The sequence below is a fragment of the Pelobates fuscus genome, chromosome 2 (genome assembly GCF_036172605.1).
Source record: "Pelobates fuscus isolate aPelFus1 chromosome 2, aPelFus1.pri, whole genome shotgun sequence".
NCBI lineage: Eukaryota > Metazoa > Chordata > Amphibia > Anura > Pelobatidae > Pelobates > Pelobates fuscus.
Genome location: NC_086318.1, coordinates 182,215,671 through 182,234,919, shown reverse-complemented (window position 1 = coordinate 182,234,919; position 19,249 = coordinate 182,215,671). Strand labels below are relative to the sequence as shown.

The 19,249-nt window shown below is 41.9% G+C and overlaps 1 protein-coding gene across 1 annotated transcript in view; it reads right to left on the bottom strand.

Annotated features, from left to right (window-relative positions):
• LOC134586246 (CD109 antigen-like) overlaps positions 1 to 19,249 on the bottom strand; it is a 322,921-nt gene that overhangs the window by 204,306 nt on the left and 99,366 nt on the right. The window contains exon 8 of the mRNA XM_063441739.1: positions 15,922 to 16,018. Coding sequence (XP_063297809.1) covers positions 15,922 to 16,018 — 97 coding nt within the window. The remainder of the gene's footprint in view (positions 1 to 15,921; positions 16,019 to 19,249) is intronic.

The following is a 19,249-nucleotide window of genomic DNA, read 5'->3' as shown; positions in this document are numbered from 1 at the left end:
ACCCTAGAGCTGGATTGAAGCTCTTAAAAATGTGAGTTCTCTACCATTACTCCAATTTTATTTCATCTGAGCTATACATATTGCACTATTGGTTGTTCTCCTTTTTTATCTTCTATATTATCCAAATTACATCGGAAGACCTTGTTCCCGTATTCAACACTTTAGAACGACAGTGAGAACATTTAGGTTGGACATTCTTTTATATTTATTTCCACTATTGGAATTGGACATTGTTTATCTAATGTGGCGCAGCCCTTTTTTATATTTTGCTGTTATCTTGTTTTAAAGAGTTTAGAGGGATTCCTTTTCTCAGGGTTGCTGCCTGCTGGTTAATTAGCGCTGCCTCTCTCTTCTATTTATTATGGCTGGCTGGGTCTGGTGGGAGTTGGGGTCCTACTGCTCTCCCGGTCCACTCTGCCTGGCCCACCCCCTCCTCTCCCGTGCGGTGAGCTCTTTGTGCGAGCTGGGAGGAAGTAGTTACAACCTGTTACTGCTGCAGGAACACAGATGTCCGGTCGCGCTATTAATTTGCCACAGAGCATGCCCGGACTCTGGAAGGCACATGTGTATCGGGCGGCCCAAAGTGCATGGGCCAAGGGATATACTCAGGCAGCAGTTACCAGCCTGTGCAGTAATTTTTTTGCGTACACCCAGGGGCACTGAATTGTACCCCTTGTTGTACGAGTACCACAGGTTGGGAACTGCTGATTTAGATTAATGGACCCCCCTTTTCATAAAATGAAGATATCAAAAAAAAAACTATAAAACTTACATGTAGTCCAACATTGGGATAGATTCCTAACTGCAGCCGCTACACAACTGTTTTGTGCAAACTTATATCTGGTGTCAGCACCCATAGCATGTTAAATGGAGACTATAGTCACCAAAAAAAAACTTTAACTTAATGAAGTGGTATTGGTGTATAGATCATGCCCCTGCAGTCTCACTACCATTTAGGAGTTAAATCCCTTTTGTTCCTGTTTATGCAGCCCTTGCCCCCCTTGCCACACCTCCCCTGACTGTAACTGATACAGCCTAGATGGTTTAATTTTCAAAAATATGTTAGCCAACTTTTTTTCTTCTGCTCTTTAAATTGAACTTTAATTACATACAGGAGGCTCCTGCAGGGTCTAGCAGGCTATTAACAGAGCAGGAGATAATAAATTCTAAATTAAACATAATGTGCAAACAAGGAAGGGTAAATATTACATTTCTTTTTACAGTAGGTGTTTAGGAAGGCTGTGTACGTCACATGCAATGAGGTGTGCCTAGGGCTGCATAAAGTGATTTAGTTGTTTTGGTGACTATAGAGTACTTTGGGCACTATGCCTATGGGTGGATGCATTAGGCACACACAGTTTCAAGCTCCTGCTGCCAGGAGGTACACTCCACTGCCCCAAACCAAAAAGTTAATAAATAAATACAAATCATTGGTTACTAGATATACCTCAATGAGAACATGGATGCACTTAGTTATCATGGGCGTCCGCAGGAATTTTTCCAGGGAGGGGCATAATTATAATGACATCCATGCTTGGTCCCTTTTTGACAGTGTCATGAAGGGGAGGAGCATAGTCATTATCACAAAAAGCCAGTGTGAATAGCGTTTTCACAACTATGGTGTCAGGAATACATGTTTGTATTCCTGACACTACAGTGTTCCTTTAAGCAAATTAAAGGAACCTTCTGGTCACCATAACAACTTCATCTAAATTAAAATGCTATGATGCCAGGAAGCCCCTGGGTGCTCTCTTTCCTTTAAGGGTTAAACTGCTCTCAAATGTTTTAATTCCAAAGGCTTCCTCCAGCTCCAGATTTCCAGGTCGCTCAGTGGTATTCGGCTTCTGAAACGGAGTGTCAGTAAGTGCAGATTGACGTCAGGCATGGGTGCTACAGATTGGCTAGAGTGGTCAGTTGATGCTCTAAGTCAATCGCTAGTTCCCAGTTCATAAAAATGTTTTACTGATTGTCTTAGAGTGCCAGCTGACCGCTCTAGCCAATCAGCAACACCCCTCCCCAGTGGCACTCTGTGCTTCCTGGCACTCAGTAAATAAAAGTGAACACATTAACACTGATATTTTTTTTTTACCTGGGGAGATGAGACGGTCCAGAGTTTCCCTGCCTGACCCAGGTACCAAAGCCTTATGATGTGCTGTCCAGAATAAAGTGGAGGGTTCACTTCAATTATCCTTCCTGCTCCAATCTCCCTTTCTTCTCCTTTATTTGACACATTTGTCTTCTTTTTCTTCTGACACAGTCTTCTCTCCTCCTTGGCTCCTTCTGCTCCGTTACCTTTCTGCTCCCTTTCTGCTCCTTCTCCCACTTTACCTTTGTGCTCCTTGCTGTCCCTTTCTGCTCCTTGCTACCCTGTTCTGCTCCTTCTCCTACTTTACTTTGTGCTCCTTCTGATTCTTTCTGCTCCTTTACCTTTGTGCTCCTTCTGTCCCTTCCTTCTCCTTGCTACCCTTCCTTCTCCTTGCAGACCCTTCCTACTCCTTGCTGCCCCTTGCAGACCCTTCCTGCTCATGTCTGTTCATTCTCCTACTTCACCTTTGTGCTCTTAGCTGCCCCTTCCCACTCCTTTCTGCCCCTTTCTGCTCATTTATATTACTTCTCCTTTCTGCTCCTTCTCTTACTTTACCTTCCTGCTCCTTGCTGACCCTTCCTGTAGGCCGTCTCCCCCATCCCTCACTTACCTGAACTGTAGGTGGATCCCCCCCCTCTCACTTCCCTGATCTGTAGGCTCTCTCTGCCCCCCCCCCCCCTATATGCCTCACTTCCCTGATCTGTAGGCTATCTCTGCCCCCCCACCCCATATATGCCTCACTTCCCTGATCTGTAGACTACCTCTGCCCCCCCACCCCATATATGCCTCACTTCCCTGATCTGTAGACTATCTCTGCCCCCCACCCCATATATGCCTCACTTCCCTGATCTGTAGACTATCTCTGCCCCCCCACCCCATATATGCCTCACTTCCCTGATCTGTAGACTATCTCTGCCCCCCCACCCCATATATGCCTCACTTCCCTGATCTGTAGACTATCTCTCCCCCCCCCCCATATGCCTCACTTCCCTGATCTGTAGGCTGTCTCTGCTGACTGCATGTGCTGCTCCTCTGCGGATTCAGAGAGAAGCTGGGTAAAGATGCAGCTTCCTATCCCTGTCTCTCTCCATACACAGCGCCACCTACTGCCGTCGCAGGAATTACACCGGATTTTCAATCTCACACGAAAAATAGCAGAACAAGCAGAAAAATCCAGTTATGCATGTTAGTTATGCATTGTTCTAGCTGTGGATATATCTGAAAACAGCTTGCAAAAGTGGCAGATCTCTTGTCTTATACTTTTGCGTATCATCACCTCATAACCCTGTGAAGACTTTCTCCAATCAGAGACTTCACATAGTCTTTGCAAGGAGTTTAGCTGAACTGAGCTAAACAACCAGGATGTAACAGCACTGGTTCTCTGATTGACATTCAGTGGGTATAATATGATACATGATAACCAAATCCAAAGAAAATGTTGTACTCAGGCATCTGTTACCACTCTTAGAGCACTGTGGAAGGGATCCACGGTCACTTAGAAATATTCAAATTAGAATCCAAAGGCTTAACAGTGTGGTGCAATAGGTAATAACTTATTGAGGATCACATAAATTTCGGCATCAAGCCTTAATCATCATGTTCTTCTGATCCTCAATAAATTATTACTTATCACACCATACTGTGAAGCCTTTGGATTCTTATTTTGGTATCAAGATAATATGAAATCTGTACTTAAACATGCTTTAGTGCTTTAGGCATCTGGAGTGTGCTTTAACTCTCTAACTCCACGATAAAGAAAAAACAAATCATTTCTGTTTTTTTATTCTTCATAGGTGCAGACATCAGAGATACAAAAAACTTAAGTTACTCTGTTGGAAATATATCAAAATGAGTGTAAGAAGTTGCCAAGCCCAGCTGCAAAACAACTCCTGTCATGTTCTGTGAGATTCTGTCTTTGGCTGGTCGAAGTGAAATAAATATCTGATGTACTAGTGGAATAACTAGGAAAACACTTGGTCAACAGATAATGTTAAATATCACTTTAATAAACCCCATCCAGTGGTTTGCTGAGCCAATGGGCGTAGGAACCCCCACAAATATGGGGGGATAGCATTTTACTCGCCTGGTATATTCTTTTTAGTATACTTTTACAAGTGCGTTTATTCAAATGTATACTTGAGTCTGGCAAAAACATATCTGCCAGTGCATTTATCAGTATTTCTGCAAACATTAACTGGCTACTTAGACATCTCTTAAGAAAAAAAAAAAAAAAGTTGCATATACATAGGACTCTGCAGTTAGTTGCCAGGAGGTTGAGTCAGAGCAGGATTAACCATAAGGTGACTGTTGACATCAGCCAAGGGCTCAGGGTTAGACAGGGGACCATTAATTTGCTTGGTTCTTTTAACCAGTCTGTAGCGGAGAGCTGATTTCCCACAGCTTAACTCCACTGGTATATTAGAATAATGCAGGGACAAGTAGTAAATCCAATAGGGTAACAAGCACATTCAGCAAGGCAAACCAATAATATCCCATCACCTGTTCCAATCACTGGACGACACACAATATCAGGAGTAGAACTGAAATTTAATGACACAATTCCTGCTTTTATGGGATTCTCCCATGCAAGGGAGGTACTCACCATAATTACTACAGTAACCAATCACATAGACGTTACCTCCCACACATCTCCTCCCCTTAGCTTAACAGTTAACATAATTATAATGTACATACTTTTCCCCAATTCTTGGATGTACCCCAAATATGGTAGGTACACCTTTAAATGTGGTGCCCCCCTGGTAGCCCTGATATGGGTGAGACACATATTCAAAAATCACCCAGATCAGACCAGCGGTTCAGGAGTTATGAGGAAGCAAAGATTTGACCGACCGCACGGGTAAAGTAGCCGAAAATATTTCCATGAGTTTTGGCCCTGCGGTCGGTCTCTGTTCGTGCATCAAAAGTCCCGAAAGTCTAGGCCATCTATGGTTGAGTTTGCAGTCGGATGAATCCCCTAGTTTGTGGGATTCATCCTACCGAACGTCGGGCCGTTCGTGTGTTTTAATCTGCACTTTCTGAAGTCCTGGAGGTCTTAGCGATGTTCGGTTAGTCGAGTGTCTGATTTGAGTTCCAGACACTCGACAACCAAACACTGCTGTTTGTGAGTTTAAGATGGCCGCCACCACGTGTTCGGCTGCCGAAAAGGTGGCCACCCAGGAAATACAGCAGAGCGTTCGTGTGTTTAAACCAGGGGAATGGAACGAGCATACAGGGAGGTAAATTACAGCCACACTTCACACCAGGGTGGTACGGTTGTTCGGTACTTCAGTTCGGATGGTGAATATAGCAGTTCACATGCAGACTTGTACATCTTTTTACCGAACAAAGTATAGCCACATATGTTTGTATGCAAATCTGTATAATCCAGGCACAGGAAAAACCCTTAGGTTCCAACAATAATGTTACAAAGGAAATATATTGGACAGCCAAAGGGGTTCTGCTACACAGTCCTATGTGGAAAATAAAGGGGGCCCCAAACTAGTAGCTTGCCTGTGGAATTTTTATCCTCTGCTGTGACTGCAAGGTATAGAACATGAGGTTATGACATATTATTGCTGCCTTCTACACTACTGGTGCTTCTAGCATTTTCACTCCCATGGCTCTGACTCTCGTTCTACTCACCCATCAGTGAGAAGGTAGGTGAAGGAGGTTACTGACAGAACAGAGGGGTGGTTGCTATTGACAGAGAGATACAAGAGGAGCAAGGGGGTATTAGCAGAGTGACGCATGCTAACACAACTCTGCATGCACACACAAATACATACCTACATTAACATATGGGCATTCCTCACATATACCTCCCCTGGATTCACACACAAACGTACACATAAACAATCTGTTCATATTCAGGGTATTCACTAATGTCCAAACTGTAGTGTTCCTGTGGAACTCGCTTCCCTCCTCCGTTAGATGCTCACCCAGTCTCCACTCCTTCAAAAAAATCGTTAAAAAACCCACTTCATAAAAACTTATCAATTAAACTGTTAATAGCTCCTGACTGATTCCTCTTCTGCAACTGTTACTTACCTTTTTGTGTCATTTTACCCCACTCCCTCTAGCCTGTAAGCTCATTGAGCAGGGCCCTCAACCCCTCTGTTCCTGTGTGTCCAACTTGTCTGGTTACAACTACATGTCTGTTCGTCCATCCATTGTAAAGCGCTGCGGAATTTGATGGCGCTATATAAATACCATAATAATAATAATAATAATAGTGAACTAAAACCCATATGGCAAAATGAAGACTGAAATAGCCATGGTTTGACTGTTACGGAGTTAACAAATTGTCCAAATCAGCTTTGTTTGCGTACATTTTGCCATTGGGATTTTAATTCACCACAATTGGGATATTAGTCAGTAAACCAGTGTGACAAACTCCTCTTTTTCTGTGAGTTTGCTCAAGTTTTTGGAGTGGCCTGTTTGCCCACCTCCTACCCTGTGACTATGGCCCCTGCAATAGAACTGGCTAATATACTTCAAACAGGCTCTGTTCGTGCAATTGGGACTATATGGTTCGTTTACTGAACAACCTCACGAACAGAGACCACTCTGGAGCTTGTTAACACCTATTAACAACTTGGAACGTTTCTCACTGCAGTGTTCTAATTGTTCGTGTGGGTGGCCACGATTCCTATAAACAACCATGAGGTGGCGGCCATCTTGTTCGCGTGAACACAGGCAGCGGTGTTTGAGCATGAATCTCATGGAACTGAAATCGGATACAGAAACTCCCGAACACCGCTGAACTTCCATCATCGCCTGAGTTCGATTCCATTCAGTTTAGAAGGGCATTGTTCGGTGAGATCATTTGTCTAGATGAAGGGAACAAGCTCCAGGGTAAGACTATTGACTCCATTCTGTAGTTTGTTGGTTTGCAAACTACCGAACTAGACCGGCCGCAAGCCCTGATTCTCTGGAACTGTTTTGGGTATGAAACCATGCTTGCGGCCGGTCAAAATGAGACTTCCATTAATCTTTTGAACCCCTGCTCTGATCTGAGTGATTTGTGAATGTTGTTCACCCAGATCAGGGTTATCTGGGGATGTAAAATTTTTGGGGGTATGTTATGTTTTGGGGTAGTTTCTGAACTTTGTGAAAATTTGTTTTTTTCTGCCTGGAGATAATTGAGTTACTTACAGGATTTTACTCAATTATCTCCCAAGCAGAATGGAGGAATTGTGTGCTGTCACAGACGGTATGTTTGTTCTGATTGGTTTGTGTCCTTCGTATTCCTGTGCCCCATCAGGTCCAGGGGGTGTTCCTCTGGCCTGAAGAATTGTGTAAAAGCCAACCTGAACCATTAAAGATCAGATCATCTTGCACCTTCATGAAGTTTCGGCTCATGTTTGGGGGATTGGAGAACTACATACACTCTGGGGGATTAGTAAATTCACTATACTCCCCTGAGTATAATCACTAGCTCTTCTAAGAGCTTTTCCTGCTACACTCTCTGGACTAAGAGAGGTCTTCCCACTGGAAACTGGATCCTGGTCTTAGGTCCAGGGTGAGTGGGAGACGGCGAGACCCCAACAAAGCTGCGGCGGTTCGTGGGGTTTGCAATGGTTATGGTGTTCCAGCGCAGTGCTTATGGTACTCGTCAGTGCTAGGAAGCAGCGATTGATGGAGGTACCTGGTCGGGGTGCCAGGTGGTCCATCACAACCAGACTGTGACACTGCACACAAATACACCCTTACAATGAAGATACAGTACTGTGTGAGCAGTGGGGTTTGTAAGATGGACAGATAGACTAGGTTGAGAGATGGAAGAGAGAGATGAACATAGGGCATGTGTATTCATAAAGGACCACTAAAGGCACCAGACCACTTCATAACAATTAAGTGTCTATCACTGGGTACAGTTGTCCTTCAGGTTTAACCCTGTAGTGTAAAACATACTTACATTGCAGAGTTAACTATGCCTCTAGTAGTTAGCTACCTGACAGGCACTAGTGTTGCTTCTGATGTAAGAACTGAGTCAAGCTTGGTTCTCACAGCTAACCTCCATTTTATTGGAGCAGGGCAGCGCTTGCAATGCATGCATTGTTAGTCCCCAATGCTCCTGCATGAGGATTTGACGAATGAAGCGTCAACGTGACGTTGCGGGAGGTGAATCAAGCAACTACATGGACTTGAGCTTGGCTCTGTAAAACAAGCTAAATAAATAAAACTAGTTCTATAGTGTTCCTCTAAAAATGCATCATGCAAGTGTCCCTCCAGCTCCACCGCCATGAGAGAGAGAGAATGATGAATATATATGAATTAAATATATAATAGAAGAGCATTTGTGTTAAACTGCCAGGGATCCCAAGCTCTTAGAAACGACTTTCTGTAAAATGGGGCTGTTAGTTTTTACCTGAAGAATGATTCATTTAATAAAAGACTTGCATGCTCCTCATTGCCTCCAGAGTTTTTTTCAGGTTGCAAATTCACAAAGTTAACCGTAAGCAGTTCCCTTTTAACGATGTGTTGTCAGGGGAACTCATAAAGGAACTTCCCTCTAAAAAGAACCATGCAAACACAAGCAGGCTCCCTCCCTGTGAGCTCTAGCTGCTGTCTTCCTCTGAGCTTGTAGTGCAGGAATGTAGTGGAATCAGCGTTTTACAAAACTGAACAGCAATGCAACCAAAAAGGCAAACAGTTTAAAAGACCATAATAAGGTTAAACATAAATTATAATGGTGTTTAACTTCTTGGTGGTATACTTTTGTTTCTGTAGATTCATGGCTCCCAATTAAACATAAATTCATTTATTTAAAAAAGCAATTAAATCTACCTGTTAGGCAGTCTCTTCACTGCAGCTGCTTCACCTTCTCAGAAGCAGAAATGTTAAAAGTAAAGGGTCCTATCATTAGAGGAACTGTCACTCACAGACATTTCCTCCTTCCTTCACCTAAGCAAGCATTACTTTACCAGGGTTAATAGAGCAGTGGAGGCAGGTAAAAACTAACTTACCTCCACACAGTTACTATGCAATTGCATAGTATAAATTGACAGTGGCGGCGGGGTGCAGTTCAGCTTATTTCAAGACACTACATTGTCCCAGAATGAGGGTGCCCAGGACCCAGGACAGACTCTCAAAATGTGGGACTATTCCGGGGTGATCCGGGACATGTGGGCACCCTTGTGCAGAGTGTGGCGGCAGTGGAGCAGAGCAGAGAACATGCAATGTAAGTTCAATTGCTATTGCTCCACTGTCTGCTACCTCTGCAAAACAGTATATGCTAAATTTAACTGGGGGGAATTTCTCCATTACCTGCCCCCCCCCCCTGATTTCCTCGGTGGGGATGCGTCCCCTTCATCCCCCCCGGTTCCTACGCCCGTGACTGAGCCTTATAAGAATTTTAGTCCACAATAGGTTTACACAGTAACTCACCAGTTTTAGTGACTTAACCAGCAACAGTGACCAGCAAAACGTACAAAAGAACCCCTCAAACATGGCCCAACACAGGGGGAAAAGGAATCCTGAACAAAAAAAACAAAAATTAATTTTTTTGCAGCCCGGAATCAACCACCTAAGATTCAGAGCTCACCAACCCAAGATGGTGACGACATGCTGCAGCTGCAGAGCTCCCCTGGGGAAAGAGGCTTTCCAGTCACACAAGACATACTCCAAGCTTGCCTGGAAGAAATGTCCGACAAGCTGCTACATAACTTAAATAAATCTATCTCAGACCTGAGGAAAGATGTCCAGGAATTGGGAGACAGAACAGCACGCATGGAACACCGCATGTGAGAATACGCGGAGACACATAACGACATGGCGGACCATGTTCAACATTTAGAACAAGCTCTGGAGTATGCCAAAATAAACTTATGGACCTGTAAGACAGATCGAGAAGGCAAAATAAACATCTGAGGGGTATACCTGAAACAGTGAAACAAACAGACATTGTGACATACCTCACAGATTATGTTAAAGTGTTGGCCCCTGACCTAACAGCGGATGTTCTGCTCATCGATAGAGCCCACAGGGTGGCAAAAGCAAAATTCTTCCCTGAAGAAGCTACCAGAGATATACTTACACATCTTCATTATTTTCATGCCAAAGAAGCGCTGATGCAAGCCTCCAGACGACGCAAAGACCTCCCTGCACCCTATAACTCGATACAGCTATACACAGACCTTTAGGCAGGCACCTTACAAAAGCGAAAGGAATATAAGGAGATAACAGACGCACTTCGCAACCATGAAGTACCATACCGATGGGGTCACCCAGTCCGCCTGCTCATCCATAGAAATGGAGTCATGAACACCATCACCACCCCTGAAGAAGGAAAGAAGATCCTGAGAAAATGGGGCATCCAACTACAAACACACACCCAATCGAGAAGTGATAACCAGCACCAACCAGCCAAGCTTCAAGCTGACTGGAAGAAAGCTTGGGACTAAGGACGAGACCCAGCGGCTTGTACTACGGGACTTATCACCGCAGCTAAAATGGTGTGGAAGCCATGCGATATCCATGATTTTCGTTGAACTGAACTAATGTTTTGTTTAAGTTATGACAAGTTGAAATACTCACCATGAGAACAATCTAAAGGTCTCAGGACAGGTGAATATAGCACTTCTACACTACTCGCAATGTTCCAGCTGTACTAGAAGCACTATACACACACACATAAGCAGGCGCACCAGGCTCGTGCCTCATGCACAAGAGGGGTTCACAATGGCTGGCTGTGCCACGGGTGAGTGGAGGCCCCGTGGAGAGCGGCCCGGCATACATATATACATCCACACATAAGCGGGGATGTTCATGTTCACCGCCGGCGGCGAAGACAAGCTGGTGGACTACAACAACAACTAAATGCTCAAAGAAAACATGTTACTTGCGCTCTCTCCTTTATCCCTATGTATTTTTACATAGGGATATTTTCACATTAGAGATTTTTGCCAGAGGCTCAAGGAAGCAAGGTGAATGGTTAGAGTTAGGACCCACCTAGGGGGGTCTGCCTTGATGTGGCAGGTGGGCTCAATCCTCTCATGGCCATTGGAGGTAACTAAAAGACCTCCATTTGTTTTAAAAATACATAGGGATAAAGGAGAGAGCGCAAGTAACATGTTTTTCTTTGGTTTTTACTATGTATTGGGGCTGATGTGTACTGTAGTCATTGCAGCCGCCCAGTAGTGATGGGAGTTGAGCGCAGGACTTTTCTTTCTGCATTTGTAACTAAATGCTCAGGTACTGCGGCCTAGCCATGACTCACGAGAGAAGCGCCCGCAGAGGATACCCTAGAACTAGGGACACACACCAGGGAAGGTGGGAACCCTTGTAGAAATGGGGTGAGATATAGGTGTATCCTAAGCGCAAATGACCTGTGTTATAATATCACTCATACATAAATATCAAGGTAAAAGTTTTCCGGGCGACTACAGACCCACATCAGAGATCACATAAGTACCCTCAACAATGGCATAGGCCACTCAAAACATCACAAAGCCTCGGTGTACTGGGGCGCGAGATGGCACATTGCCGTAAATATGTGAATGAATATACCAAACATACCACCACATCACATAAAAAAAAAGAAAACGTTTTTTCTTATTACTCACAATACGTTTATATATGCATATGATAGATGCAATATGGTTATACAATGCTTTTATAGTAGTGTTTATGATTAGTGATGTCGCGAACATGACATTTTCGGTTCGCGAACGGGAACTTCCGCAAACGTTCGCGAACTGGCGAACCGCCATTGACTTCAATGGGCAGGCAAATTTTAAAACCCACAGGGACTCTTTCTGGCCACAAAAGTGATGGAAAAGTTGTTTCAAGGGGACTAACACCTCGACTGTGGCATGCCGGAGGGGGATCCATGGCAAAACTCCCATGGAAAATTACATAGTTGATGCAGAGTCTGGTTTTAATCCATAAAGGGCAGAAATCACCTAACATTCCTAAATCACAATGAATATGGATTGACACCTGACATATTGATACCTTGACATATGGATTGACACCTGTCCTCAGAGCCCCTGATACACACGGACACAGAGCAGAATAGGGACTGTTCCCCAGACATAGGGTCACTTGGCAGATATGGATTGACCCCTATCCTAAGGATCCCTGATACACACTGACACAGAGCAGAATAGAGACTGTTCCCCCTACATAGGGTCACTTGGCAGATATGGCGTGGTCGTGGGAGGAGGAGGAGGATGACTTTCACCTCTTCCCCTGTTAGATTCCCGTTGTGCTGTGACATCAACAAATGAGAACAAAGCCCACCCATCACCAAAAACGCAACAGGCCATTAGTGAAACTGCGAACAATATCAAACTTCACACACTGCAGAGAGTAGGATTCAAGCTCCACAAACTCAAAGCCACATACTACGCACAGGGAAATAAAGCCTGCAAAACATTGGCAGCTAGACTTAAACGAGTAGAAGCAAACGCCAAAATATCACACATATTCACACACGACAACAAGAAAGTGATGTCCCCATAGACATTAGCAACACATTCGCAACCTACTATGACAAACTTTACAACCTGACCAAATCTGACCAAATAACTCCCCCAATAAACCACGACATAGAGTCCTACCTACACAATATACCATTACCAACACTTACCCAAGACAAAATCACCTTACTACAAAGCCCAGTTACCACCAAAGAAGTAGAAGAGGCTATACAAACCCTGCCAAAAAATAAAGCACTAGACCCAGGTGGCTTTACAAATCTATACTATAAAAAAATTTGCAACCAAACTAGCCCCACCCTTAGCATCCTTATTCAATACAGCCACCCAAGACAAAGAGCTACCAGCAGAACTCCTGCTGACACACATTATCACACTCCCTAAACCAGGAAAACCACCGATCCACTGCCCAAACCTTAGACCAATATCCCTCCTTAACACAGATGCTAAATTATACGCTAAAATATATGCCCGCAGACTAGGATCTATCGACTAGGATCTACCAACACTAATCAATGATGATCAAGTGGGCTTTGTAGCAGGAAGACAGGGGCGGATAACACCCGGAAGGTCTTAGACCTGATCCATAGCATAAGAAGGAAGGGAATGAGCAGCCTTCTAGTAAGACGGAGAAGGCCTTTGACAGGCTTAACTGGAGTTTCCTCAAAGCGGTGTTAGAAAAATTTGGCTTTCCCCACCAGTTTACAAACAAAGTAGCGGCTTTGGACAGTAATCCGGAAGCATGGGTCCTCAATGCAGGATTCTGCTCCAATAGATTAACAATCACCAATGGCTCCTGACAGGGATGCCCACTATCCCCACTGCTATACGTTTTGACATTGGAACCATTGGCAGCCAAGATCAGGGTGGATTTAGCAATCCATGGAATACCACTAAACCAGAAAGAATACAAACTTAGTATCTTCACAGATGAAATTTTTCTCACCCTCAAACAGCCACACATCTCATTGCCAAATCTTATGCACCACATCACAGAGTATGGACGAGTCTCATACTACAAACTAAACGTCACCAAAACACAGGCCCTAGGAATCAACATAACCAACACACATCTGGAGAGCCTCAAGAGCTCATTTCCCTTAGATTGGAGAGATAACTATGTCACATTCTTAGGAATAAAAATGACTAAGAACCCTACCTCCTTATTCCAAATGAACTACCACCCCCTATCAACGATCTTCAAAACCACACTAGAAACCTGGGAGGGAAAAAAAATCTCTCATGGGTTGGACCCATAGCAGCAGTAAAAATGTCCCTACTGCCAAAACTACAATATTTGTACAGAACACTCCAAATTCCGTTACCGGGGAACTACATTAAAAGCCTAATGAAACTGCTAATAAACTTCACATGGCAGAACAAGAAACCTAGAGTGGCAACAAAACTGCAACCGAGACCAATAACACACGGGGGTTTGGGCCTCCCTGATTTGGCAACAAGCGGCAGCACTAACGATTGTACCCCACTTAAGAACTCACCCCTCATCGCCCCAATGGCTAGAAATAGAGAACAACTGGGCCAAACCCCTAACACTACACTCATTATTCTGGACACCTAAATCCCATAGACAAGACACTACTCACCTCTTGCCCACATCATAACACACCCTACAACAGTGGGATGCAGCTAAACACCAGATGGTGCACCATCTTCCGATGCCGATGGCAGCCCCGATAGCAGCTTTGGAACCAGTCATACCGACACGGAACACACAACTCCAGATACAAGGGGGCATTAGAGAGATAAGGCAGTTATTCAAAGATAGAGGCATAAAACCCTTTCCCGAACTGCAGCAAGAATTCAATATTCCGCACAAACTAATTTTTGCTTACTTGCAAATAAAATCCTACTTTACTGAAAACAAACCCACCAAACTAAACACCACACTAGTAACTCATATATCAGAATTTGAGAAGTTATGCACCCATAAAAAGCCACTAAAAAAAATTAATCTCTATAAGCTATAAAGCATTACTCCAAGAATCCGATCAGGAGAAAGACTCGTACATACTAGCGTGGCACAAGGAATTAGAAAGAGCTATAACACCAGACAACTGGTCCAAAGTTTATTCCTCACACAAAGGGGTCAGCTCCTGCGCAACACACATAGAGCTGCAGCGCAAACTGTTGTACCGCTGGTACCTGGCACCATGACTCATATCTGGTGGACATGCCACACACTACAGCCATTTTGGAAGGAAGTTCATGCCCTTATAACAGATGCCATACAGACACAAGTATCACTAACCCTAGAACTCTGTATTCTATTTATCCCACAAGAGTCAATAACTAAAGACGAATGGGCAATAATATACCACGTACTTATATCAGCAGCTATGTGCATTGCCAGGTTCTGGAAAAACACATCACCCCCTAACCAAGACGCCCTTATGAATCAAATAAAACTAAATTCGGCATACAAAATGACATACGCAAAGCAATTCAGAGTCAAAAAACACATGGGAGGAGCATATGATAGGTGGGAAAAATCTTTAAACCACTCTCCTGCATGTCCATAACGAACACTGAGCCACAATAACGCAAATCAAAGAGTCTCTCATCCAAGTTGAATACCCCCCCATCTCTCATCCCCCCCTTATTTGTTACATACTTTCTCACATAAAAGGTTCAATGCATATGGTCCATATTCCTCCCAAAAGGGATAGGTGTAATGTTGTACTATATAGGAAACAAGAGATTGCCTTGTACGACTAAGCTTTGTCTTCAACAGTATTTCCAGCACCTGAGCTGCAAATGTGAAAGACGAAGGAACAGATATAAAAAATTGAAAATGTATATTCTTGTAATACCTATATGTATGTCGTACTAACTGTCAATACAAACACAATCTTCTGTATTCCAAACGTATATGCATGCATTGACCAATAAAAATTAACATATATTGAGGGGCAGATTAAACTAATACCTGTAAATAAAAATATAATACTTACCCATCTAAAGTCTTCTTTCTTCTTACTCATCCTATCTTCGGCTCCAAAAAAAGACCAAATAAATATTAATTATCCCACGATGCAACTTGTAAGCCGACCAATCAGGGCGTTCTGACAATCAAGTTTGACTTTTTTTGCCAAATTGTATTAAAGTATATGCAGTTTAAAATAATTTATATGCACCTATTGTAATTGTCAATGACATTCCCCTTTTTGATGTAAAATATATTGATCCTTATCTGGCAGAATCCTGGCTGCAGGCACATGAATTATTAGTCATCAACAGTTAAGTTTTGTAGCACGGTTACTTCAAACAACATTACATTAGTTTAGGATATTCCTCTAATTTTCAAGGAATTTAGAAAGGATATAAAAGATTGACAGACAAATATTTGAGAATATATAACAGGTATTGTCTTACCTCATATGTTTTATTAACAGCGATACCATAATAATAATCATCCAAAGGCTTTATAGAAATGGTTACATTTCCATTGATGGGTTTCCCAAATATGTCTCTAAGATTAGATAAAAGTATTAAAAACAGATCATTTTATTTTTGAAGGCATTAGCAGACAAAATAACAATAACAAAAAAACACCTACATTAATTTCCAAACTTCCAAAGTACTTCAAAAAAGCTTAAAAAATGTAAGCTGGCAAATTTTAACAACATAATGTCTAACTAAAAAAGGCCTCTCATTTGTGCACTGCAATATCCATAGCTTACTCCCTAAACTTGAAGTACTGCAAGCCTGGTGTTCCCATTACAAATCAAAAATCATTGTGCTCTCAGAATCATGGTTAACGACTAAAATACCAGACACCGCTGTTTTAGAAATGACAGAGCAAAGAGAGGAGGAGGCATTGTTATTTATGATGACAACGCCATAAAGTTTACCCCCTTACAAAACTTTAGCCCCTCTGCCACCTTTGATTTCCTTTCTGGCACAATTAAGATCCCGTGCAGTAAATCAATCATTGTTGCAGGAATCTACCGCCCACCTAGCTCCCCAGTGCATTCCCTATCTGACATAGCCCATCTCCTTAGTGAAAGCATATCTCAAAACCCAAAAAATGAACTGTTGGTCTTTGGAGATTTTAATATTAATTGGCTGAATCCTAAAAATAATATGCTTGCATGCTGTTTAAGACTTTGCAGCTAACGCAATTAATCTCCTCCCCAACTCGCATAAACATTGAAAGCATACCCTGCTCAATTGGATTCTCTCCACTGTTCCTGATAGAATCCAGGAGACCGGTGTTCTCCCAAACAGTTTCAGTGATCACTGTTTAGTGGTACAATACAATATACACACTACTATGGACAGTAACCGTAGTGAAATGTATAAAAGTACTTAACTTAATTGTAATACAGCCTCCCAAGATCGCTACCCAGAGAAGACGACCTTTTCATACAAAGATAACCAAAAAAACACACAGAACTTCGGGATACGGCTGGAAGTTAATCTGAAGGAACATAAAAAATGCAACAATAGTGAAGCACAGTTAACACGTTTTTTTGCGCTGAATACAAATGCACTCACAGAATAGAGTAGAATATATCGCTCATAGGGTGCCTCCCCTGGATGGATAGGGGGGTTGGTAATCCCTTGGCTCCGTTATCGGCTTCCTTAATGATGCTCAGGACTCCAAACGGGTAATGGTAGAAAACGATGTTTTTCATTGATTAAAAGTGAATAATCACCATCAATATAAAATATATTAAAAGGAAAAACGGTATGGTCCTACGCGTTTCGTTCTACAAAGAACTTCATCAGGGACCGTATACAGAATAAAGTAAAATCAATATGCAATTACAGCATGTGAAAAATACATCCTATTCCCCCCATCCCCGAGTCCTCTTTAAATAGGGCTACTCCCTATGTCCATTGGTGGTTCCGTGGGTGGTGTCCAGTATCCGTTGCTTGATAGGTTCCATGAGGGAGCTGGACAGCTGCTTTCTATCTCCTTCATATTGCTGTAATCAAATTTTGGCGCGTTCGGCTAACCGGAACCGGAAGTGGGACTTGAACCGCACTTCCGCGTTCCACTTGCGTTCCATTTGCGTTCCACCAGTGGTTCATATGCGTTCCACCTTCGTTGTAATTCAGCACAAATATATAACCGGAAAAAAGAATATATTCTATCTACTAAAGAGAAAATAATATTAATAACCTTATTGATTGCATATTTTTGTGAGATTAGTAACAATTGTTTGCATAATCAATCACTTATTGTCTGCTATGTTAAACAGTGACACACACTATTTCTTAAAGTGAAAGATGAACAAAATAGAAAAAAAATTTTTTTTTTTTTGGGGTATATGTACTTAACAGGAAAAAACATATATACAAAGTGTAACATACACAACTGGACTATATCGTATATATATTCATATTCATTGATTTGTTAATATGTGATCAATGTCGTAAGAATAAATTTTAAGAATAATAAATTTTGTGAATAATATATATTTTTTATTTATTTTGTGAATAATATATTTTTTTTTTTTTTTTTTTTTTTAATATTTTAATCAATTTAGGTCAATTTTGTGATGTACCCAAAAAAATCTCCAGTATAAGATGGAGTTATAGTATTTTTTAATCAATTTTATGATCTACCTATGGAAAAAATCTCCAATATTAAGTGGAATTATATATATATTTAATATCCCAAATCAATATCCACTGATTTATTGAGATATGATTGGTGCCACAAAAGTGATTTAATGATAATTAATTTTAAAATTAGTGCATATTTTTGAATTTTTTTGAATTTTTGTGATGTTCCTATAGAAAAAATCTCCAGTATTAGGTGGAGTTACACATATATCTAATGTCCCAAAAAATGGGGTTATTTCCTAGCGTTTTATTATCAAATATAAGTAGAGTAATATTTTTAGAATTCCTACCTAATTGCAGAGTATAACAAATTAATACTCCCTAGTACGATTTTGACTAATGTACGTGATGAACAGTCCAATTGTGCATGTTCGTCCACATATCCCATATAAAACAAAAATATATATATTAGAAAATAACAGAAACCCAATAAAATAAGATACATAAAAAACTTAATCCAGAAAACAAACCAAGTCAATACCAATGTTGAGACCCTTAGGCTCTAGGGTTTTCAACTTGTGTATCCAGAAGGTTTCCCTCTGGGATAACTTCTGGATTCTATCACCCCCTCGCCAGAATGGAAAAACTCTTTCAATGCCCATAAAACTAAATTCCTGGAAAGAAAATGATGGACAATTGGAACAATGGGCCGAAACCGAATGAGTTGGGATTTTTTTCTTGATGTTATTTAAATGTTCAAGTATTCTAACCTTTAGAATCCTCTTTGTCCGTCCAACGTACTGTTTACCACACGGACATTGTAGTAGATAAGCCACATAGTCCGTGTGGCAACTAATTTCAGATTTCACCTTAAAAATTTCCCCTGTGGTGTTACTATGAAAGGCCTTGGTTTTAAGTGATGATGTGATGGTGCAGGCTTTACAGGTTCCACAGCCTCTAAACAAGCCAATAGTTGAAGAAAAATGTGTATTAGGATGTTTAATGGCATAGCTGGGAGCCAATAGATTCTTAAAATTCTTATTCTTTTTGTAGATCACCATAGGGCGGTCTGATAGAGACTCTCCTAAAACTGGGTCTTGGAGTAGAATGGGCCAGAATTCCTGTAGACTTTTTTTAATTTCATGATGATCAGTATTATATTGGGTTATGAAAGATGATTTAAAGT